At 42.8% G+C, this 24395-nt stretch overlaps 1 protein-coding gene across 1 annotated transcript; it reads left to right on the forward strand.

Moving 5' to 3' along the window:
• The first annotated feature begins 12108 nt into the window (after window positions 1-12108).
• LOC147091255 (putative G protein-coupled receptor 139) lies at window positions 12109-18701 on the forward strand. Its single transcript, XM_085976494.1, has 2 exons — window positions 12109-12154; window positions 17797-18701. Exons 1-2 carry the CDS (start codon window positions 12109-12111, stop codon window positions 18699-18701), a joined length of 951 nt encoding a protein of 316 aa, XP_085832620.1.
• The last annotated feature ends 5694 nt before the right edge of the window (window positions 18702-24395 follow it).

The raw sequence follows: 24395 nt of genomic DNA on the forward strand, positions 1-24395 counted from the left end.
AAATACGGGCGTCGACCATCCAGAGAAGGCTTGAGCATCGCAGAGGAGGCTGTTGAGAGCTGGGCTTGGTTCTCCAGTCACAACGATCCAGCGCAATGGGCTGGCAACAGGTATGGCGCAGACCCTTCCCAGACAGCGGCAGCTGGAGCCGACCGATGGCACAGAAAAAGGCCGAGCAGCTTCGTCGGGGTAAGAGAGAGGGAAAAGTGCACAGGGCACAGCCGGGGTTGAAGACCGAGCAGCGTCGACGAAAATAAAATATGAGAGAGAGGGTAAAGCGCATAGGGCTCAGCTGGGCTTCAGGACCGAGTGGCGTCAATGAGAGAGGTGTGCAGGAAAATGCGCAGAGTGCAGCCAGTGTTCAAGGGCCGAGCAGCGTCCACGGAGAAGAAAGGAAAGCGCGGGAGATGCCATTTTGTTTGAGCCGCAGTGGAGAAGAAGGGAGAGCACGGGAGACGCCATTTTGTTTGAGCCGCATTGGAGAAGAAGGGAGAACGCGGGAGATGCCATTTTGAGCCAGTCTAACCGCACAGAGGGATGCCGAAGATTGGCAGTGTCACTGCGTTCGACAATGTAGTCGAAGATTGGACGACATATGTCGAACGCATAGAAGTGTACTGCAAGTGGAATGAAGTGCCAAATGACAGGACGCGCTGGTATTGTTGAATTGAACGGGTGCAAAAACGTATGGCTTGCAGCGAAACCTATTAACCTCAGAGAAGCCAGCGGAAAAGGATTTTGAAAACATAGTGTCAATACTACAGGACCAATTAGACCCCACACCGCTGCTGATAGCGGAAAGATTTAAGTTTCACAAAAGGAACCAGCATAAAGATGACAGTAATGCTGAGTTTTTAACGGAACTGCACAAGCTATCGAAACACTGCCAGTTTGGAACGGGACTAGCAGATGCTTTAAGTGACAAGTTTGTGTGTGGGCTTCAAAGTGAAGGAACCCAGAAACGGCTTCTATCAGAAAACGATCTTACGCTGGACAAGGCTTTCAGCATGGCAGTATCACACAAAGCAGCAGCACGGGGCACGGCAGAGATACAATGGAGACCGCAAGAATATGGCACAAATGAAATGTCATACAGAACAGTGAAGTGCTATTGCTGCGGCAGAACAACACACGACCATAAGGATTGCTGGTTCAAGGACCAAGTATGCAGGCAGTGTGGAAAAGTAGGACACATAGCAAGAGTCTGCAGGTCGGAAAAGAAAACCAGCAGCAAGAAATCCCCACAGGAGAAGTACAAGAAGATACATAAGGTGACGGAGAGTAGTTCAGACGAACTGTAGAGTGATACAGACTCCGGAAGCAAGGAGCTGGGTTGTCTGAAACTACATAATGTGATCAAAATGGAGGATCACCAAACTATCTGGGTCACGCTCAAGATAGCCGGAGTCCAAGTGAAAATGTAATTGGACAGAGGGTCAGCCCTAACAGTCATAAACCGAAGGGACTACAAGCAGCTATTCACACATATACCCTTGAGAGATACGGAGATTGTCTTGAAGACGTACACGGGGCAAAAAGTCTACCCCAAAGGAAAAATAAGGGTGAACGTTATATATAAAAGCAAAGAAACACCAAAAATGGAGCTATATGTATTGCCAGATGGAGGGCCACCACTACTAGGGCGTGAATGGATCCGGAAGATACAGCTAGCTTGGCATTCCATACAAGCACTGATTGTAGATGCCAAAAAGGATGATGGCGTCACACCTGGACGACTGTCAAAAATGCTAACTGACGCACAAGAAGTGTTCCAGGAGGGACTCGGAACACTAAAAGGCATAACAGCGAAGTTCTAAATAGAGGAAAATGCAAGCCCAAAGTTTTTAAGGCCAGACCGGTACCTTATGCGATCCGCCCTACCGTCGAAGCAGAGCTGGAAGGTTTGGAACGTTCAGGAGTACTATCCAAAGTGGACTGGAGCGAGTGGGCTACAACCATCGTTCCTGTATTGAAGAGGTCGTTGAGTAATACGCTGGGGGAACCAAAGAATGTTCGCATCTGTGGGGACTTTAAGGTGACCGTGAACCCCGTCCTTCACACTGTACAATATCCGCTTCCGCGGATTGAATATATTTTCGCCTCGCTGTCTGGAGGGAAACGCTTCACTAAGATTGATCTGGCCCAGGTGTACCTGCAAATGGAGGTAGAAGAATTCTAGTATCAGTACCTCACGATCAACACTCATAAAGGTCTTTACCAACACAACCGGCTGGTGTTCGGGGAAGCATCAGCTCCGGCTATTTGGCAAGGGGCAATGGATCAAGTCCTGCAAGGGATTCCAGAGACCCAGTGTTATTTGGAAGACATCCTGGTCACGGGAGAAAATGACAGTGATCACCTCGCCAACCTGGAGCAGGTGCTCACTAGATTGAAGGATTATGGGCTCCGAGCTAATCGCCACAAATGCGAGTTTTTCCAGAAGCAGATCTCGTATGGTGGCCACCGTATTGATGAAGAGGGGTTACATAAGTCGCCTGAAAAGATTGAGGCAGTAGTTAAGGCTCCAGCACCGGAAAATGTTTCACAACTTAGGTCGTTTCTCATGTTGGTGAACTACTACAATAAGTTCTTGCCGAATTTGTCTACAGTATTACACCCACTGAACACCCTACTGCAAACGGGGGTACGATGGAAGTGGAATGACGAATGTAAACAAGCTTTCCAGAAGTGCAAAGAATTGATCACATCAAAAGAGGTGTCGGCTAATTTCAACCCAGCACTATCAATTCGGTTGGCATGTGATGCATCACCCTATGGCATTGGAGCGGTGCTGTCGCACAAATTCCCAGACGGCTCGGAGAGGCCAGTAGCCTTTGCGTCTCGGTCACTAACCTCAGCCGAGCATAACTATGCCCAGATTGACAGGGAGGCCCTCAGCCTAGTGTGGGGAGTGAAAAAGTTCAACCACTATCTGCACGGACGGATGTTCACCTTGCTGACTGACCACCAACCACTTTTCTCCATCTTTAATCCAAAGAATCGCGTTCTGGTGATGACTGCGCAACGGCTACAAAGATGGTCCCTTTTTCTAGGGGTGAACCAATATGAAATCGAGTATAAGGGCACGAAACAGCATGGAAACGCTGATGGGCTATCACGCCTGCCACTGCCTACTGGGGAGGAAGCACCTGCAGTGGACCCTGTCGAAATATGTTATTCGACTATAATTGAACGCTTGCCAGTAACTAGCGTTGATATAGAGAAGGAGACCCGAAAGGACCCGACACTGTCTCGGGTATATGACTTGACGGTGAAGGGATGGTCAACACATGCCGAATCACTGTTGCCAGCATTCTCATCCAGAAGAGAACAGCTGTCAGTATGCCAGGGGACCTTGATGTGTGGATCCCGAGTGGTTAATCCACCCAAGTTAAGGAAGAGAGTGCTTAATGAGCTTCACGAAGGCCATCTGGGAGGGGTGCAAATGAAAAGCCTTGCTAGGGCTTATGTGTGGTGGCCGGGGATCGATCAGCAAATCGAGGACCTGACAAAGAGATGCTCTGGATGCCAGCAGGTCCAAAATGCACCAGCACATGCCCCTCTACACACATGGGAGTGGCCCTCATCTCCATGGCAACGGGTGCATATTGATTTTGCTGGTCCATTCATGGACTCAATGTTTTTAATAGCCGTGGATGCGTACTCGAAATGGCCTGAGGTGATCAAAATGTCCTCCACCACCACGGAGAAAACTATTGCAGTTCTACAGACCATATTTGCCAGGAACGGCTTGCCAGAGCAGATTTGCTCTGATAATGGACCACAGTTGTTTCCGAAGAGTTTCGAAGATTTATGAAAAGGAATGGGGTAAGGCATTTCACATCTGTCCCGTATCATCGAGCCACTAATGGATTGGCTGAGAGGTTAGTACAAACCTTTAAAAAAGCAGTAAGGGCCATGTGCGATGACGACCTTCCACTGCAGAATAATGTTGGCAATTTCCTGTTAACCTACAGAAATGCGACACATACAGTCAGCAACCACACCACGGCCATGATGTTCTTTAACCGAAGGTTGAGATCTCGTCTGGATTTGCTCAGACCAAATGTACGAAGAGATGTTGAGAATAAGCAATTCCAGCACATCAATGAGACGCCTACAAGGAGCTTCAATGTACGGCAACCGGTCCTGGCCCGCGACTACCGAACAGAGAAATGGCAACCAGCTACCATTATTCAAGAAGGGTAGCAGGGATAAACCAGGGAATTACAGGCCAGTGAGCCTAACATCTGTGGTAAGGAAATTATTGGAAAAAATTCTGAGGGACAAAATTAGTCTCCACTTGGAGAGGCAAGGATTAATCGGGGATAGTCAGCATGGCTTTGTCAAGGGTAAATCATGTCTGACCAATCTGATTGAATTTTTCGAGGGGGTGACTAGGTGTGTGGATGAGGGAAATGCTGTGGATGTGGTTTACATGGACTTCAGTAAAGCTTTTGACAAGGTCCCGCATAGGAGACTGGTCAAGAAGGTAAGAGCCCATGGGATCCAGGGGGCCTTGGCGCGTTGGATCCTAAACTGGCTGAGTGGCAGGAGGCAGAGGGTGATGGTCGAAGGTTGCTTTTGTGACTGGAAGCCTGTGTCCAGTGGGGTAACTCAGGGATCGGTGCTGGGTCCCTTGCTGTTTGTGATCTACATTAATGATTTGGATGAGAATGTAAAGGGTATGATCAGTAAGTTCGCGGATGACACGAAAATTGGTGGGGTGGTAAATTGCGAGGAGGAAAGCCTCAGGCTACAGGACAATATTAACGGGTTGGTCAGATGGGCGGAAAAGTGGCAAATGGAATTTAACCCGGAAAAGTGCGAGGTGATGCATTTTGGACGGACAAATAAGGCAAGGGAATACACAATGAGTGGTAGGACCCTAGGAAGTACAGAGGGTCAGAGGGACCTTGGTGTACATGTACATAGATCCCTGAAGGCAGCGGAACAGGTAGATAAGGTGGTTAAAAAGGCTTATGGGATACTTGCCTTCATTAGCAGAGGCATAGAATATAAGAGCAGGGAGGTTATGATGGAGCTGTACAAAACGCTGGTGAGGCCACAGCTGGAGTACTGTGTGCAGTTCTGGTCGCCTCACTATAGGAAGGATGTGATTGCTTTGGAGAGGGTGCAGAGAAGATTCACCAGGATGTCACCTGGGATGGAGCGCCTCAGCTATGAAGAGAGACTGGACAGGCTGGGGTTGTTTTCCTTGAAGCAAAGAAGGCTGAGGGGGGACCTGATTGAGGTGTACAAAATGATGAGGGGCATAGATAGGGTAGATAAAGAGGAACATTTCCCCTTAGTAGGGGGGTCAATAACAAGGGGGCACAGATTCAGGGTAAGGGGCAGGAGATTTAGGGGGGATTTGAGGAGGAACTTTTTCACCCAGAGGGTGGTTGGAAGCTGGAACTCACTGCCTGAAAGGGTGGTAGAGGCAGGAACCCTCACAACATTCAAGAAGCATTTGGATGAGCACTTGAAATGCCATTGCATACAAGGCTATGGACCAAATGCTGGAAAATGGGATTAGACTGGACAGGGAGGGATGGGCGGTGCAGACACGATGGGCCGAAGGGCCTCTTTCTGTGCTGTAAAACTCTATGACTCTATGACTATTACTAAAACAGAACAGAATAATCATTATACAGGCTCTACGTGAAGACACGCTCAAAAGGATGCATGAGGGACATGAAAAATGCAAAAGGAGAGCAAGAGGCACTGTTTATTGGCCTGGCATAAATAAGGACATTGAGAACATGATAGGCAAATGTGAGACATGTCAGAAACACCAAAACAAACAAGCAAAGGAACCAATGATAGCAGCTGACATACCAACAGCACCATGGCAAAAGTTTGGTATGGACCTTTTTCATTTAAATGGTAAAGACTATCTAATAGTGATTGACTACTATTCTAACTATCCTGAGATGGCGCTGCTCTCAAGCACCACAGCAAGCTGTGTCATAATGCATGTGAAATCCATCTTCGCCAGTCATGGAATTCCCAGGATTGCCGTTAGCGACAATGGTCCGTGCTTCAACTGTATGGAGTGGCAACAGTTTGCAGCACATTTTGACTTTCAACAAATCACATCCAGTCCTTTGTATGCTCAGTCGAATGTTAAGGCAGAGAAAGGTGTTCAAGTTCGCAAGCAGCTACTGAAGAAAGTGACAGAAAGCTACCGAGCCTCACCTTTAGACTCTGGTTCTTCACCTGCTGAACTCCTAATGGGTCGCAAGTTGCATACCATGCTACCCTGCTGTGCAAAAGAAAAGCAGAGTAAGGAACTGAGACAGAGACTTCAACTGTTAAAGCTGAAACAGAAATTAAACTATGACAAGTCATCCAAAACTCTGAAACCATTGACAAGGGATGATGTCAGGATTGAGGATGCATGGAACAGGAAAGCTACAGTTCTTGAGGAAGTAAGACCAAGGTCATACACTGTTAGAGCTGAGGAAGGACAGATTCTCAGGAGGAACCACCGTTCCCTCCTAAAAACACAAGAGACTATCGAAGAGCAAATCGATGACAATGCCGCAACTGAATCTTGTCACTCACCACCAGAACAATCTAACACAAATACACATACAGGCTCTTATGAAAACACATCAGACTTAACTGTGCTGAGAAGATAACACGTGAAGTAAAAAAGCCTGATAGACTTAATCTTTGAGTACAAAGAAAACTACATTGAAAATGTATTGACTGTTGAAGATGTTTATGTTGTTATTGATTGGTATTGATTGATACTGATTTTGTTTAACCTCAAATAAAGGGGGATGTAATCACAGAATCTACAGTGCAGATAGAGGCCATTTCGGCCCATCGAGCACATATCCCACCCTATTCCTGTAACCCCATGTATTTAATCCCCTAACACTAAGGGTCAATTTATCATAGCCAAATCAACCTAACCTGCACATCTTTGGACTGCAATGTTCTATTGCATTGCTAATGACTAGTATATTGCAAGGTGCTATTCCATTGCAAAGTCCTATTGCATTGCGAATGACGATCATATTGCAAAGCGATATTCCACAGTAATATGTTATTGCATTGGAAACGAATTTCATGTTGCAAAGCAATATTCCATTGAAATGTTCTATTGCATTGCAAATGACTAGTATATTGCAAAGTGGTATTCCATTGCAAAGTCCTATTGCATTGCGAATGACGATCATATAGCAAAGTGATATTCCAGTGCAATATGTTATTGCATTGCAAACGAATTTCATTTTGAAAAGCGATATTCCATTGCAAAGTTCTATTGCATTGTAAATGACTATTTTATGGCAAACTGATATTCCATTGCAATGTTGCATTGCCTTGCAATAACTGTTATATTGCAACGTGAAATTCCATTGTAATGTGCTTTGGATTGCAAATGACTTTTATATTATAGGGAAATAGTCTATTGCAAAGTCATATTGCATTGCAAATGAATATAAAATTGCAAGTTAATATTCCATTGCAATGTTCTACTGCATTGCAAATGATGGTCACATTGCAAGGCAATATTGCATTGCAAGCTGTTCTATAGCACTGCAAAAGACGAATATATTGCAGTGATATTCCATTGCAATGTTCTGCTGCACTGCAAATGCCGATTATACTGCAGTGATATTCCATTTATATGCCATATTGCATTGCAAATGACGATCATATTGCAAAGCGATATTCCGTTGCAATGTGCTACTGTATTGCAAATTAATTTTGAATTGGGAGGTAATCGTCCATTACAATGTCATATTGCATTGCTATTGCATTGCAAATGCATATCACATTGCAAGTTAATAATCCATTGCACTGTTCTATTGCATTGCAAATGACTATTATATTGCAAAGTGATATTCCATTTAAATGTGCTATCGCATTGCAAATCAGTATTATAGTGGAAACTGATATTTCATTGCAATGTTCTATTGCATTGCAAATGGCAATTTATTGCAAACTGCTATTCCACTGCTTGTTTTATTCCATTGCAATGAATGTTAGTATTCCATTAGTGTTTCATTGCATTGTAATGACTATTATATTGCAACGTGATACTCCATTACATTTTTCTATTGCATTGCAAATGACCATCATATTGCAAAGCGATATTCCATTGCAATGTTCCAATCGATTACAATGACAATTATATTGCAAAGTGATATTCCATTCCAATGCTCTATTGCATTACAAATGCCGATTATATTGCAGTGCTATTCCATTGCAACGTTCTGTTGCATTGCCAATGACTCCACTGCTGCAAAGTGATATCCCATTGCAATGTCCTATTCCATTGCAAATTACTATTTATTGCAAACTGACATTCCATTGCTTGGTTTGTTCCATTGCAATGACTGCTCATGTTCAATTAGAGTGTTCCATTGCATTAACATTACTATTATATTGCAACATGAAACTCCATTACAATGTTCTATTGCATTGCAAATGGCTATTTATTGCAAACTGCTATTCCATTGCTTGTTTTATTCCATTGCAATGACTGTTATTATTCCATTAGTGTTCCATTGCATTGTAATGACTATTATATTGCAACGAGATACTGCATTTCATTGTTCTATTGCACTGTAAACGACCATCATCTTGCAAAGCGATATTCCATTGCAATGTTCCAATGGATTACAATGAGAATTATATTGCAAAGTGATATTCCATTCCAAAGCTCTATTGCATTGCAAATGACGATTATATTGCAGTGCTATTCCATTGCAATGTTCTGTTGCATTGCCAATGACTACTCTGTTAAAAAGTGATATTCCATTGCAATGTTTTTTCCATTGCAATGTTCTATTGCATTGCAAATTAATATTTCATTGCAAACTGCTATTCCATTGCAATGTGTCATTGCATTGCAATGACTGTTATGTTGCAAAGTAATATTCCATTGAAATGCTCTATTGCATTGCAAATGACGATTATTTTGCAAACTGATATTACATTGCAAAATTCAATTGCATTGCAAATGACAGTTATATTGCAGATATATTCCATTGCAGTGTTCTATTGCACTGCAAATGATTATTTATTGCAAACTGATATTCCAATGCTTGGTTTATTCCATTGCAATGACTGCTAATATTCCATTAGAGTGTTCCATTGCATTGACATTACTATTATATTGCAACGTGATAATCCATTACAATATTCTATTGCATTGCAAATGAAGATTATTTTGCAAACTGATAATACAATGCAATATTTTATTGCATTGCAATGAATATTTTATTGCAAATTGATATTCCATTGCAATAATCTATTGCATTGCAAATGATGATCATATTGCAAAGTGATATTCCATTGCAATGTTCCAAAGCATTACAATGACAAATATATTGCAAATTGATATTCCATACCAATGCTCTATTGCATTGCAAATTACGATTATATTGCAGTACTATTCCATTGCAATATTCTGTTGCAGTGCCAATGACGACTCTGTTGCAAAGTGATATTCCATTGTATTGCCCTATATCATTGCAATGTTAGGTTGCTTTGCAAATGACGATTAAATTGCATACTGATTTTACATGGAAAAATTCCATTGCATTGCAAATGGCGATTATATTGCAGTGATAATCCATTGCAATGTTCTGTTCCATTGCAAATGACAACTATGTTGCAATGAGCTATTCCATTGGAATGTTCGATTGCATTGCAAATGTATATAATATTGCAAGTTAAAATTCCATTGCAATGTTCTATTCATTTCAAATTACAATTATATTGTAAAGTGATTCTCCGTTGCAATGTGCTATTCTATTGCAAATTACAATTAGTTTGCAACACCCTAATCAATTGCAATATTATACTGCATTTCAAATGATGATCATATTGCAAAGCGATATTTCATTGCAATATGATATTGTTTTGCAAATGACTATTATACTGCAAGGTAATAGTCCATTGCAATGTCTTGTCGCATTGCGAATGATGTTATATTGCAAAGTGATATTCCATTGCAATGTACTATTGCATTGCCAATGACAGTTATATTGCAAAGTGACATTCCATTGCAATGTTCCACTGCATTGCAAATCGCGATCATATTGCAAAGTGATATTCCTCTGCAATGTTCTATTGCATTGCAGATGATGATCATATTACAAAGTGATATTCCATTCAAATGTTCTATTGCATTGCAAATTACTATTATAATGCAAACTGATATTCAAGGGCAATTTTCCATTGCATTGCAATGACTAATATATTGCAAAGTGATATTCCATTGCAATGTGCTATTGCATTGCAAATGACTATCATATTGCAACGTGATATTCCATTGCACTGTGCTATTGCTTTGCAAATTACGATGATATTGCAAAGTGATATTCCACTGCAATGTTCTAATGCATTACAAATGACGATTATATTGCAGTGGTATTCCATTGCAATGTGCAATTGCATTGCAAATGACTGGTACAATGCAAAGTGAGGTTCATTTGTAAAGTCCTATTGCATTGCAAATGATGATCAGAAGGCAAAGTGATATTCCATTGCAATGTGCTATTATATTGCAAATGATTATTATATTGCAAAGTTATATTCCATTGCAATGTTTGTTTGCATTGCAAATGACGATTATATTGCAAAGCGATATTCCATAGCAAAGTTCTATTGCATTGCTAATGAAGATTATATTGCAGTTATAATCCATTACAACATTCTGTTGCATTGCAAATGAATATGATATTGCAATTTAAAATTCCTTTGCAATGTTCTATTGCATTTCAAATGACACTTATATTGTAAAGTGATATTCCATTGCAATGTTCTATTGCATTGAAAATGACTATTATTTTGCAAAGCAATATTCCATTGCAATGTTCTATTGCATTGCAATTGTTGATCATATTGCAAACTGATATTCCGTTGAAATGTGCTACTCTATTGCAAATGACTATTATATTGCTAGGTTATAGTCCATTGCAATGTCATATTGCATTGCAAATGACTATTATATTGCAAAGTGATATTCCATTTCAATGCCCTGTTGCATTACAAATGCACATGCTATTGCAAGTTAAACTTCCATTGCAAAGTTCTATTTCAGAATTGGGGATACTCACTGATGTTCGGAACGTGCTCAGTGCCATTCGCAACTCCTCAGATAATGAAGCAGTCCATGCCCGCATGCATCAACACTTCCCAGCTTGGCTTGATAAGTGGCAAGTTACATTCTCACCACATAAGTGCCAGGCAATGACTATCTCCAAGAAGTGATTATAAACAGCGCCCTTTATTTTCAATGGTATTACCACCGCCTAAGCCCCAGCGTTATCATCCAAAAGGTTACCATTGACTAGACGCATTATTGGAGTAGCCTCATAAGTTTGAAGCCACAAGAGCATTTCAGATGCTGGGTGTTATGCGGCGAGTGTCTCACCTCCTGAATCGCCAAAGCCTTTCCATGATCTACAAGGCACAAGTAAGGAGTGTGATGGAATAGTTTTCACTTGCCTGGATGACTGCAACACCAACAAAACTCAAGAATTACTTCACCATCCAGGACAAAGCAGCTCGCTTGACCAGCACCCATCCACCACATTAAATATTCACTCCCTCCACCACTGGCGTACCGTAGCTGCAGTGTGCACCATCTACAACATGCACTGCAGCAAATCGCCAAATCTTTTTCGACAGCACCGCCCAATCCCGCGACCTCTACCACCAGGAAGGAGAAGCACAGCATTTGCATGGGAACATCATCACCCACAAGTTCCCATCCAAGATACACACCACCATGACAGGGAAGTATATCACCATTCCTTCATCATTGCTGGGTCAAAATCTTGGAAATCCCTTCCTAACAGCACAGTGGGAGTAAATTCACCACACCAACTGCAGCTCACCACCACCTTCTCAAGGGTAATTAGGGATGGTCAATAAATGCTGGCCTTTCCAGTGACGCGCACAGCACATCAACGAATAAATAATGTCGCTGAACTTCGAATCGCTGCCCAGATAAGCTGAGCAATGAAAGTTGAATTTTCCACAGATCCCCAACTGGCTGGGGCATCAAAGCATTTAGATCGCAGGCACCAAGATTGCAGCCAAAAGCAGCAGCCATCTGAGGTGAGCAGTAAGGCGATGAATCAGAAATCGCTAATGGAGTTTCGAATCCCACCGACTACAGGTGAGTTTTACTGGCCTGAAACAGCTCGATTTTTGCACCATTCCAATTGTTCCAATTCTGTTTCTGTTCCGAGACACTTGCCAAATGGCTGCATTCATGTGATGTCCCTAGCAAGCACATCACTGCAATATGAGAGCAGGGCATCCCGAAATTCCTCGGCCATAACAAATAGCTTAAATTACTTAGAACCTCACAACCTGGACCTGCAACATAGTGGGTCTGATTGTAATGGAGGAGCACAATTTTAGGGCAATGAATGGGCAATGTGGAGAATTAAACACAAAACCTCGAATAAATAGGTCACGGGGACAAGACACTGCACAGAAGTCACAGAAGAAGTCACTTCACTCAAGCCAACAATATTGACAGTCTGAGAACTCGTATTAGAGAATATAAAATCATACCAGTCGGGATTTTGACAATAAGGGCAGAGTTCTAATCAGCAAAGAAGCAGATATTGATATGGTTCAGTGCAGCACGGTGGCATAGTGGTTAGCACTGTTGCCTCACAGCGCCAGGGACCCGGGTTCGAATCCGGCCTCGGGTGACTGTCTGTGTGGAGTTTGTACATTCTCCCCGTGTTTGCGTGGGTTTCCTCCGGGTGCTCCAGTTTCCTCCCACAGTCCAAAGATGTGCGGGTTAGGTTGATTGGCTATGATAAAATTGACCCTTAGTGTTAGGGGGATTAAATACAGGGATAGGGTGGGATATGTGTTGGTGTAGAGGTTACGGGGATTGGGTGGGATATGTGTGTCGGTGCAGGCTCGATGGGCCAAAATGGCCTCTATCTGCACTGTGAGGTTTCTGTGATTCTTTAATAGACACAGCTGCAGAAGTAACTTGAATTACAAGGAACATCGATAAGTTGATTTGGACTATTGATCAAAAGTGGAATGTGGCTGGGGCTAAGATGAGGCCTTTAGTCTTGCCAATGTTTGATTGGAGACAATTGTGGCTCATCCAAATAGAATGTGGGACACGTAGTTTGACAACACAGGGAGCGGGCTCTAGAGAGGGAAAGGAGTGTTAAAAGTTGTACTGACAACTTACATATAAAAGCTGATCCCATATCGACAGAAGAAAGTTTCAACAGGACGCATGTAGTTGAGGAACAAGAGACAAGGACGATCGATACCTGGGTGGCTTCATAGGGAACAGTGCTGTGGGGCGCAGAAGATGGAGAGAGAAACCATTGCTGGAGATATGGTATCTTATATGGGATGTTGGGCTTCATAAATAGAGACATTGAGTACAAAAGTAGAGACGTTATGCTGAACCTTTATAAAGTGATAGTTAGGCCATAACATGAATATTGCATCGAGTCCTGGTCACCACACTTAGGAAGGATGTGAAGGCAATTGAGCGGGCGCTGAGGAGATTTACCAAAATGGTTCTGGCGATGGGGCATCTTAGCTACAAGAACAGGTTGTAGCAGTTGGATTTGTTTTCATTTGTGCAAAGGAGGTGGAGGGGTGATTTGGTAGAATATACAATAATATGACGGGTTTGGATAGGCTAGTCGGACATAGGCTGTTCCCACTAGTTAATGGTACAAGGACTAGGGGACACAGATTTAAGGTTTTGGGCAAGAGATACAGGGGGGATGTGAGGAAAAAACTTTTTTCGCAGCAAGTCCTGAGGTCCTGGAACTCGCTGCCGATGGAAGTGGTGGAAGCGGAGATATTCAATATTTTCAAGGGGAGACTGCATCGGCATTTGAGAGAAATAAAGTAGCAGGGCTACGGGGATAGAGCGGGGCAATGGGATTGACTGGATTGCTGTGCAGGGGGCCGGTATGGACTCGATGGGCCAAAGGACCCCCTTCTGTGCCGTTACTTCTCTCTATTCCCTGTTTCCGATCAGATAGGTAATCATGGAAACCAGCAAGTCAAGCCCTACCAAAGAGAGGCCAGAGTCCGAGGAATGAAAAGGAGACAGATTGGAGGAGAGGACGGAGAGTCTGGAGCTGATAAACTCCTGATTGATGGTTTTAATGCCGATGGGCTGAGGCAGGGGCAGAGGCCGGTGATATTATGGGGGCGGAATTATGTGTCTCTTGTGATGGAGAGGATACGAGCTTGGTAGCATAGCACAGGACAAATAGGGATCAGAGGTTACATATTCAGCCTGAGACAACAGCCAGGAGGGGGAATGGAATCGTTGATAAGGGTACGGAGTTTGTGGTGGGGCCAATGGTGGAGGGGCAGTCTTCACCGTGTAGGAGCAAATCGCAGCTCATGCAAAACAGACTGTTGCAGTCTGATAACACAGAGGTACTGGAGTGTAGACAGAGATGGTGGAGAGCTGGAGCTGGGTCTTGTCAGCAGACATGTGGACGCTGACCCCATGTCTGTAGCTTATGTCACAAAAGGCAGCATGTAGAGTGGAAAGTTCAGAGACTCGAGAGTTAACGGTGCTGGTATGGAAAGTTAAGCCGTTGCTGGAGATGCTCTGGCTACGGTCAGTTTGGTAAGACTGGAACCGAGAGAGGCAGTCCCACCAAAAGAAGCCAGAGGCAGAGGTATTCAGAGACCACGGGTGGGTTAACTGCAGGGTAGGATGAGAGGGTGGAATTGGCGAGGGGTGAGGCCATGGAGGATTTAAACTCCAAGATCAGGATTTTAATTGTAAGACCTTCGAGGTGGTGTTTCTGGGAGACACTGGAGCTCAGTGAGACCGAGAGCAATGGGCGAGCGGGAATTGGGCAGTGCTGGACACTGACAGCAGAGTTTAGGACTGGTTGGCATTGATAAAAGGCAGAAGTTGAATGGCTGGCCAGGAGTGAACTGGAGGAATGTAGTCAGGAGGTGGCACTGTTCTAACTTTATGGGATCTGTTAACCCATGTAGAATAAATTGTAAACATCTGCAGTAAAATAGCGGAGATAGGAATGTCAATGAGGCACGTTCAGTGTCCGTCCCCTAATATCACGCATAGTAATTTCTAGGCTCCAATAGTGAACATCGTCTTTAACTGTCCTTGTGCTAGGGACTGAAATATCAAACTTTTAATTGTAAATCTACAGGGACAGCGTGAAAGGGGTCTGCTTGTGCATCTGGATTATTTATACACTGCGGAGAAATGAATAACATTTATGAATGAATCAGTAGGAGTCAACATGGTCAATTCAATTACATGAAAACTGTAAATGAAGCCGCTCATTTTGTGAGATATGTCCTGAATGAGCACAACTTTCAGCCTCATTCCCCAGAGAGGTCTGATTAGGATAATGCCCTTGACTTTGAGTTGTTTGTGTTTTATCCACCACATTATTTACTTCACACTCATAGGACTTGATGTAATGTATTTGTTCAAGTGACTGTAACCAATAGCAATGATCAGGGACATAACAGTGTTAGTGGAGACTTATCTCCTGTATAAATCAGGGCCCATTGCAAAGTATTAGCTCGTTATGGTTAGGTCGGTGGCAACTGTGCTGCTGGACTTGGCCAATGATTTCTAGAAGCATGTTTTACATCTCCAACTGTTCTGCTCTATCAGTTGAATGAGGGACTGTACAATTTTTCCAAAGTCTTGTAATAGCTGCGTTATATCCATAATGATATTTGTTTACCCAACCCTGGTAGTGTTTATGGTTTATTTTCTGCACTGCCTGTATTGGAGACAGAGCTAAAAGCAGGAATCAGACCATCAGAAGTTGTTCACAGTTTCACGTTGTGGAAGTAATCTGTCCTGAAATATTTTTTTCATGAATGTGTTTCCAGTGATTGATAATGAGGCAGCTCACGGTCTCAGTGTTCCAAGGAGGCGGTGTAATGTCCTCCCCACAATAACATGGTTCTGCTTAACTGGGATTTCAATGTGTATAAGGGCTTTCACTGTTATGTAATATTATTTCACTGTGTGTGTATCTGACGCCGTTTCAGAGGTCTGGCGACTGAACTGAGTTTGCTCCTCACTCTTTAACATTTCCTTCTCTGCTTCAATGTGGATGGATTCACTGACTGTCGTTGGACTTCATTGTAAAATTAAATGTTTTGAAGTTATGATGTGTCAGTTTGCAATGTATCTGTTGGAAGCAGGAGCCCTTCTATTGATCTGGAGATTATAAGGAGCAGTGGTGATGTTGGCGTTTTGTTAATTCAACAATCGCGCCATCTAACGTTGTACTTTATAATTACAGGAGAAGGGGCATCAATTATTGCCGGGTCTATCTGAAAGAGACATTAGATTCTGTTTATTGCAGGCATTGCAGATGAGGTGAAGGCGAACAAGTGGAGACTTCGGTGATCTGCAGAAATATTAAACTATTCACAAAGTCTACAACATTGAACAAACTGACGCAAAGAATAGGATCATTGAACATGGGAATGTTGAACAGAATTCAGGCGCAAGATGCAGGATTGAATCGGATTTGAAAAGGGGCATTGAGAGAGACAGCAGAGATATTGCAGGGAGATAGAGTGGAGCAATCGACAAACAGACTTAGATAGAAAACGACGGGTAGAATGAATGGAGAGAGACAGCGACAGCAGTGTGAATGATTAATCGGAATGAACAGCTGAAAATTATTCTGGAAACACACAGCAGTTCAGGCAGCATCGTAGAGAGAGATGCAGAGTTAATATTTCAGATCGATAACAGGTCATCAGAACTGAGTGTTTCCAGCATTTCTGTTGCTGTTTCAGATTTCCCGCATCCGCAGTGTTTTGCTATTGTGCTGAAGCTTATTAACTGTATAAATGAAAATATAATTGAATGATATTGATAAATAGATTCAGGCATTTATTGATCGTCATGAGGATACTCCATTTTAAAAACTCGGCTTGATCATAATTCACTAAAAGCGAGGCTGTTTAAATTATTACATTTTTAATGTCATTTTAATTGAATCTGCTAAGTAAATTTATAGAACACATTATGTCTCCAACGAGCTAGTACGTGACATCATTAATCACATATATTGATGGGAGAATGTATGAATTGAGTTGTGTTACTTCGATCTATGTATTAGATTTCCTCTAACACTCTGCTGCACTCTCCCTGCGAATCCCATCCTCTCCTCCCCTGGCAGTGAATCTTCTGTCTCCTCTGCCATTGTTTCAGATTATCCGCTTTCCTGAACCTTCAGCCCCTGACTCCCCTCCAACTCCCACATGTGCTTTTCCTTGTCTCCCTCCCACTCTCACTCACTGGCTCGCCCTCCAGCTGTCTCTTTCAATCCGATCCGAAGCCTCAAACTCAGCGGCTCTCGGCCTTTACCGCAATGTGCCAGCCCCTGTCGGCTCTCTTAATCAAGAGCAACAAATCGGCAGCACCTCCCTCTGTCCCCGCACCTTCCCGGCTTTCAATCAGGAGCCTAAAAACCGGATATAACACTTTTGATTCCGGATCTGTAAAATCCCTTCTCCCTTCCCCACCAGCACTGCACCCTTGACTCGACCCTTCCAGTGGATCCAGTGCTCAATTTATTCACTTTCTGCATCGATTTCCCAATGTAATATCGAAAATCATGTTTAAAAACATTTCTCTGCCCGAAAGCGCTGCCCAGGTCAATGAACCGGTATCCACCGCTCGATGCAGCAATAAAGCTGGAATGTTCACCCAGAGCCCGTCAAACTGCTGCCTTGGCTCCAGATCTGATCAGTAATTTATCTGCTTCCCTTTTCTCTCTCTTACAGTTAACCTGGTGGCGATTGTGATCCTGTCCCGAGGAAAGTGCGGTCTCACCAAATGTATCACTCACTACCTGGTGGGAATGGCTGCGGCCGATCTCCTGGTCGTCATCTCTGATCCCATATTGAGTTGGATTGGTCAGATCTATTTCCCAGATTTATTCCTGCACATTACTTCCGTGTGTAGTCTCATTTACATCCTGATTTCTGCGTCCACGGTGGTTTCTGTCTGGCTCACAGTCGCTTTCACCTTTGATCGATTTGTGGCGATTTGTTGTGAGAAGGTGAAAACTAAATATTGCACCGAGAAAACGGTGGCTGTGGTTATCGGAACAGTGAGTGTGCTGGGCTGTTTAGAGTCTGTCCCCTGGTTCTTCATATATGAACCTAAGCATATAATTGATGATGTGCCCTGGGGTTGTGTCGCTAAACCAGGCTTCTTTACTTCCCCATTATGGGGAGTCTTTGAGTTGTTTCACTTCATTTTAACCCCTTGTGTCCCGTTCTTTCTGATTTTGCTGCTCAATGCTCTGACGGTCAGACGTATTTTAGCGGCCAGTAGAGTCCGCAGGGGACTGCGGGGCCGCAGCGATGGAGAGAATCACAAGGACCCAGAGATGGAGAATCGAAGGAAATCCATTGTTTTACTCTTCAGTATATCTGGCAGTTTTATATTGTTATGGGTGAGCCAGGTTTTCTATAACATTTATGCGCGAATTGCAGAAGTTCAGTTTTATTACTCGCACACTGACCCTCGTTATATCACAGAACACACAGCAACAATGCTGCAGCTTCTCAGTTCCTGCACCAACACGTGTATTTACGCTGTGACCCAGACTAAATTCAGAGAGGAGCTGAGGAACGCAGTGAAATACCCACTCAATCTAATTATTAAATTATTTAAATCATAGAAAGAGCTGAAGGCTTTCAAGGACTAGAACACAATCCGATTTCATCCCCCATTTACCCCATTTCACACTGGGCAGAAACATAATTTTACATTAGCAGCAGAGAGCCCAGACATTATCTTAAACGTGATATTATATTGTATTGATGAACTGACCTATTGAGGCGACAATAGGTCAGGTGACCTGCAGACGTCACATGAATTGTTGCTCTAAAATGCGGCACTAAAGAGCTCAGCGGGACTTCCGGTAAATGGCCCGCCCTGCACCGGCAGCACAATGGGCAAACCCACCAATCACAGTCGGTGCTGTGGGCCTGATCAGACTGGGAGCACTCCACAAAAACGGAGAGACAGAAATACATAGATAGATAGAGAGATAGATAGAGGAAGGCAAAGACAGTGAGAGAGAGAAAGTTACTTAGAGAGATGAACATACAGCTAGAGGCAGGTAGCAACTGGAAATGAGAGATAGTGAGAGCCGCAAGCAGAGAGAAAAACAGAGATCAGGACTATGAATCGAAGAGAGAGACAGAAGGAAATTTAGAGAAACAGAAAGTGAAAGTCATTACAGAGCGTAGAGTGGCAGAGAAAACAAGTGCAACAAAGAGACCAATCGAAATATGTAAAGAAGCAAAGAGTATGAGCTGCTGATGGTGAAATGGATAGAGAGAAAAGAGAGAAAATGGAATAGACCAAAAGAGGGAGAGAGGGAGAAATGAATCGGTAGAAACACTGAGAAGGCAGAGAGAGAAACTGGCAAAAGATGAGCTGCAGAAAAATAGAAAGAGAAAAATAGAATGAGGAAAAAATGCACGGGGGAAACCATCAACAGGAAACGGTAGCAGGATACATAAGGTGAACCAGTGGATGTAAACAATTTGGATTTTCAGAAGGTATTCGTTAAGGGGCCACATAATAGTTTGTTAAACAAGGTTAGGGCTCATGGGATTGGAGTTAATATATTAGCCCGCATTGAAGATTGGTTAACGAACAGAAAACAAAGAGTAGGAATAAACTGATAATTTTCAGCATAGCAGGATGTAACTAATGCAAGGTTCAGTGCTTGGATATCAGCTGCCTACACTCTATATCAATGACTTAGAAGAGGGGACCGAGTGCAATATATTCATGTTTGCCGATAATACAGAGATGGGAGGAAAGTAAGCTTTGAGGAGGACATAAAGAGGCTGAAAATGGATATAAAAATATAGAAATATAGAAGATAGGAGCAGGAGTAGGCCATTCGGCCCCTCGAGCCTGCTCCACCATTCAATGAGATCATGGCTGATCCTCCAAATTCAGTACCCTGTTCCTGCCTTCTCCCCACATCCCTTGATCCCTTTAGCCTTAAAAAATATATCCAAATCCTTCTTGAATTTATTTAATGAATTGGCCTCTACTGCCTTGTTTGGTAGAGAATTCCACAGGTTCACCACTCTCTGGGTGTAGAAGTTGCTCCTCATCTCTGTCCTAAATGGCTTACCCCTTCTTCCAAGACTGTGACACCTGGTTCTGCACTCCCCGACCATCGGGAAAATCCTTCCAGCATCTAGTCTGTCTAGTACTGTTAGAATTTTATAAGTTTCGATGAGATCCCCTCTCATTCTTCTAAATTCCAGCGAGTACAAGCCAAATGGATCCAATCTCTCCTCGTATGTCATTCTTACCATCCCAGGTATCAGCCTGGTGAATCTCCGCTGTACTCCTTCCATGGCAAGAATATCCTTCCTCAGATAAGGCGACCAAAACTGCACACAATACTCAAGATGTGGTCTCACCAAAGCACTGTCTAACTGCAGCAAGACATCCTTGTTCCTGTACTCAAACCCTCTCGCTACGAAGGCCAACATACCATTTGACTTCTTAACCGCCTGCTGCACCTGCATGCATACCTTCAGCGACTGTTGCACAAGGACGCCCAGGTCACATTGCACTTCCCTTTCTCCCAATCTATTGCCATTCAGATAATACACTGCCTTCCTGTTTTGACACAAAAGTCGATAACCTCGCTATTATCCACGTTATACTGCATCTGCCATGCTTCTGCCCAATCACCAACCTGTCCAAATCATACTGGAGTTTCTCGGTATCCTCCTCACAGCACACACACACACCAGCTTTGTGTTGTCTGCAAACTTGGAAATATTACATCTAGTTCCCTCGTCCAGATCGTTAATATATATTGTGAATAGCTGGGGTCCAAGGACCGATCCCTCCGGTACCCCACTAGTCACTGCCTGCCACTTGGAAAAAGAGCCGTTTATTCCAAATCTTTGCTTTCTTTCAGCCAACCAGTTCTCTATCCAAATCAATACCTTGCACCCAATCCCATGTGCCTTAATTTTACACGCCACTCTCTTATTCGGGACCTTATCAAACGCCTTTATAAAATCCAAATACACCACATCTAGCGGTTTTCCCTTATCTAATTTAACAGTTACTTCCTCAAATAATTCAATCGATCGGTTAAGTGACTGGTCAAGATGGTGGCAGCTGGAGTATCATTTGAAGAACCTTTTTAAAAGGTGAGAGACTATTAGGTGTCGGGATGGAGAGGGATTTGTGTGTCGTGGTACACGATTCACAGAAAGTTTACATTCATGCACAGCAAGCAAATAGGCAGGCAAATTGCATGTCAGCCTTTATTGCAAGGGGCTGGCTATACAAGAGTAAGGAAGTCTTGCTGCAATTATATAGGGATTTGGTGAGACCACACCTAGAGTATTGTGTACAGTTTTAGTTTCATAACCTAAGGAAGGATAAACCTGTATTAGAGGGGTGCAACGAATGTTCCCGATATTCATTCCTTGGATGAGAGGGTTGTCCTATGAGGAGAGATAGTGTAGAATGGACCTATAATCTCTGGAGTTTCAGGAGAATAAGAGGTGATAGCACTGCAATGTATTAAATAGTTAGAGGGTGTGACAGCGAAATGCTGAGAGGTTGTTCCCCTGGCTAGGGACTGTAGAACTAGGGGTCATGGTCTCAGGATAAGGAGTTGGACATTTAGGAATGAGTTAAGGGAAAATTTCTTCAGTCAGATGGTTATGAATCTTTGGAAATCTCTGTCCCCGAGGGCTGTGAATGCTCAGTGTTGAGTATGTTCAAGACTGAGATCGATAGATTTTGGATATTTTGGGAATCAAGGGATATATTTATAGGGCGGGAAAGTTGATTTGATGTAGACATTCAGCCATGATCCTATTGAATGGCGGACCAGGCTCAAAGGGCCATATGGCCTACTCCTGATCCTGGAACTTATTTATTATAATAACTCTGTTATTATAGGCAAAAGATGGCCATCAAAGAGAACTAGAGACACAGAAAGTAACAGCACAGAAGTGCGACAGGCAGAAAAGGAGACAAAATGAGACAAAAATAAAGATGCGGCTATTTGCTAGTCTGCAAATATACAATTTAATAAATGAAAATTTATTTTAAAGTGCCTTTTGTATTTATGTATTTCAAAACACCTTACATAATAAATTACTACTGAAGTTTAGTGATGTTGATGTAGGTAAATGTTTTAATGAATAGAACTATTTGACATGTGTCTGAACAGATGGCAATAGTGTCATTACATTGATTCACAAATTTCGCATTATAATGTTGAATTTTTATTGGTGTGAATGATAAATATGGAGAAATGTGCAATAATTGTAAAGCAGTTACGTAGTCTGTGAAGAGATAATTAAAGTTCATTGTAAATTCACAAAATAAAAAGTGAAGAAGACGATGGAAAAATAAAGACATTGAGATAGAACAGAGAGAGAGAAATGGAGATAAGGAGAGACAAAAGAGAAAAGTGAATGCACAAAGGGAGAAATGGAGAGATAGCTCAAAAAAGAAAGATCAATTGAGATAAAAGAGAATCGAGAGAGAGAACGATACCGAGGTTAAATGGAGAGATGGGACATTGACAGAAAGACCCACAAGAGATGGTGCTCAGGAGAGAGAAAAGATAGAAAGATGAATATAATCTAAGCCAGCGAGAGATGGAAAGAAGATGAGATATAGAGAGATAAAACTAGTAATAGAAAGAAAGATACTGACAAAGAAAAGGAAACAGAATGCTAGACGAACAGGATGCTGCAGAAACAATGAGATGTAAAAACAAACGGAAAGAAGGAGTAAAGAAGCACAAATACACACAGAGGCTCTGGGATTGTCAGAGGCAGAAAGAAAGAAAGAGAAAGAGTTGTACACGTGCTGGGAATGTAAACAAAAGCAGGGACAGACAGAGAGGAGAGAACATTCCAGAATGAGAGTGAGGTAAAGGATAGAGGATACAAAGAAGGCAGAGAAAGAGAGGAAACAATTAAAGTAATTGGCAAAAGAACCAGAGGTGAGATGAGAATAGATTTTTATATGCAGTGAGGCGTTATGATTTGGAATGCACTGCCTGAAATGATTCTGGAAGCAGATTAAATAGTAACTTTCAAAAGGAAGTTGGATTAATACTTGACGGGTAAAAGATTGCTGGAATATGGGGAAAGAGCAGTGGAGTGAGACAGTTGGAGAGCACTTTCACAGGGCCGGCAAAGGGGGGATGGACCGAACGGCCTAATTCTATGCAATAAGATTCTAGGAAGACATGCAGCAACATAGAGATACAGAGTGAGATAGAGAGAGAGAAAGAAAAAGCAAATGGTGACATAAAAACAGAAATGAAACAGCGATAGACAGAAATTAAAAGAGAATTGAAATAATGAGAGTGAAACAGACTGAGATTAACAGTTACACTACAGAGAGACAGAGACAATGAAAGACAGACAGACATAAATACAATCAGGGCGGCAGAGACAGGAGTGAGATTAAAACACATAAAACACCAGATAATACTTTTCAAACTCTCCTTGTAATCAGCCTGGAGTGTTGGAGTGTAGACTAGCAGAACAGCAGCAGGTGAAGCAGGCAGGCCAGTTACTGTATGTTCTGGGATAACACACTGTTGGGTTTAATTTGAACAGCTACAAAGTGTTAAGTCTGTGAATTATTTAGTTAATTAAAACACAGACTAATGAGTAACAATAAAAACAGGTCTTTACTGGTTGGAGGTAGGGACTATACTGAATACAAGATTACTGCACAGTGCTTATATACCGGTGTGTTCACCCCCGGTATTACGTCTACAGCAGCCTGAGAAAGTAGTACATCTCTTAAGGTGGAACAGGCTTAAGCTCTCTTAAGGTGGAACAGGTTACATACACAACACTCCTCCCTTCTTAGCTTTATAGTCATCCCCCCCATTTAACATAACGTAATAACATATATACATATATAACTTCATGTTTAACGTAACATATCACAGATTCAGTCTCTGCGGAAAACAGTTCACAGATTCAATCTCTGTGGTGTAGTCGGTTCACGTTACTCATTCAATAGTCCTTTCATGGATTTAACAGCTTGAACATCCGAACTGATTTGGCTCCGTTCGGAGGGACCACGTGTGTGATCTGGTAGAGGTGATAATGGTTCAGATGGGTCATCTTCTGTTTTTACTTTTCCTTTTCTGCTTCTTGGAGACTCTCTGGGCTCCATTGTCAGCTGCCACAGCTGCCAGCTGCATGCGCAGTTCCTCCTTCTCTTCCTCCTTTTTTCGTAGTAGAGCCACCTTCTCCCGATGTTCCGTAGACTTTCGGTGCTCCTCCATGATTTCTGTATGGTGGGAGTCGAAGTTACAAGTTGGGCAGGACAG

This window comes from Somniosus microcephalus, unplaced genomic scaffold, assembly GCF_052327205.1.
Source record: "Somniosus microcephalus isolate GS21.2 unplaced genomic scaffold, FLI_Smic_1.0 unresolved_chr3, whole genome shotgun sequence".
Lineage (NCBI taxonomy): Eukaryota > Metazoa > Chordata > Chondrichthyes > Squaliformes > Somniosidae > Somniosus > Somniosus microcephalus.

Bases quoted from the DNA above. Each gene is read 5' to 3' on its own strand.
- LOC147091255 (XM_085976494.1), top strand. From the start codon at position 12,109: ATGAATCAGAAATCGCTAATGGAGTTTCGAATCCCACCGACTACAG. The intron at 12,155-17,796 runs GTGAGTTTTACT...TCTCTCTTACAG, and splicing joins TCGAATCCCACCGACTACAG to TTAACCTGGTGGCGATTGTG.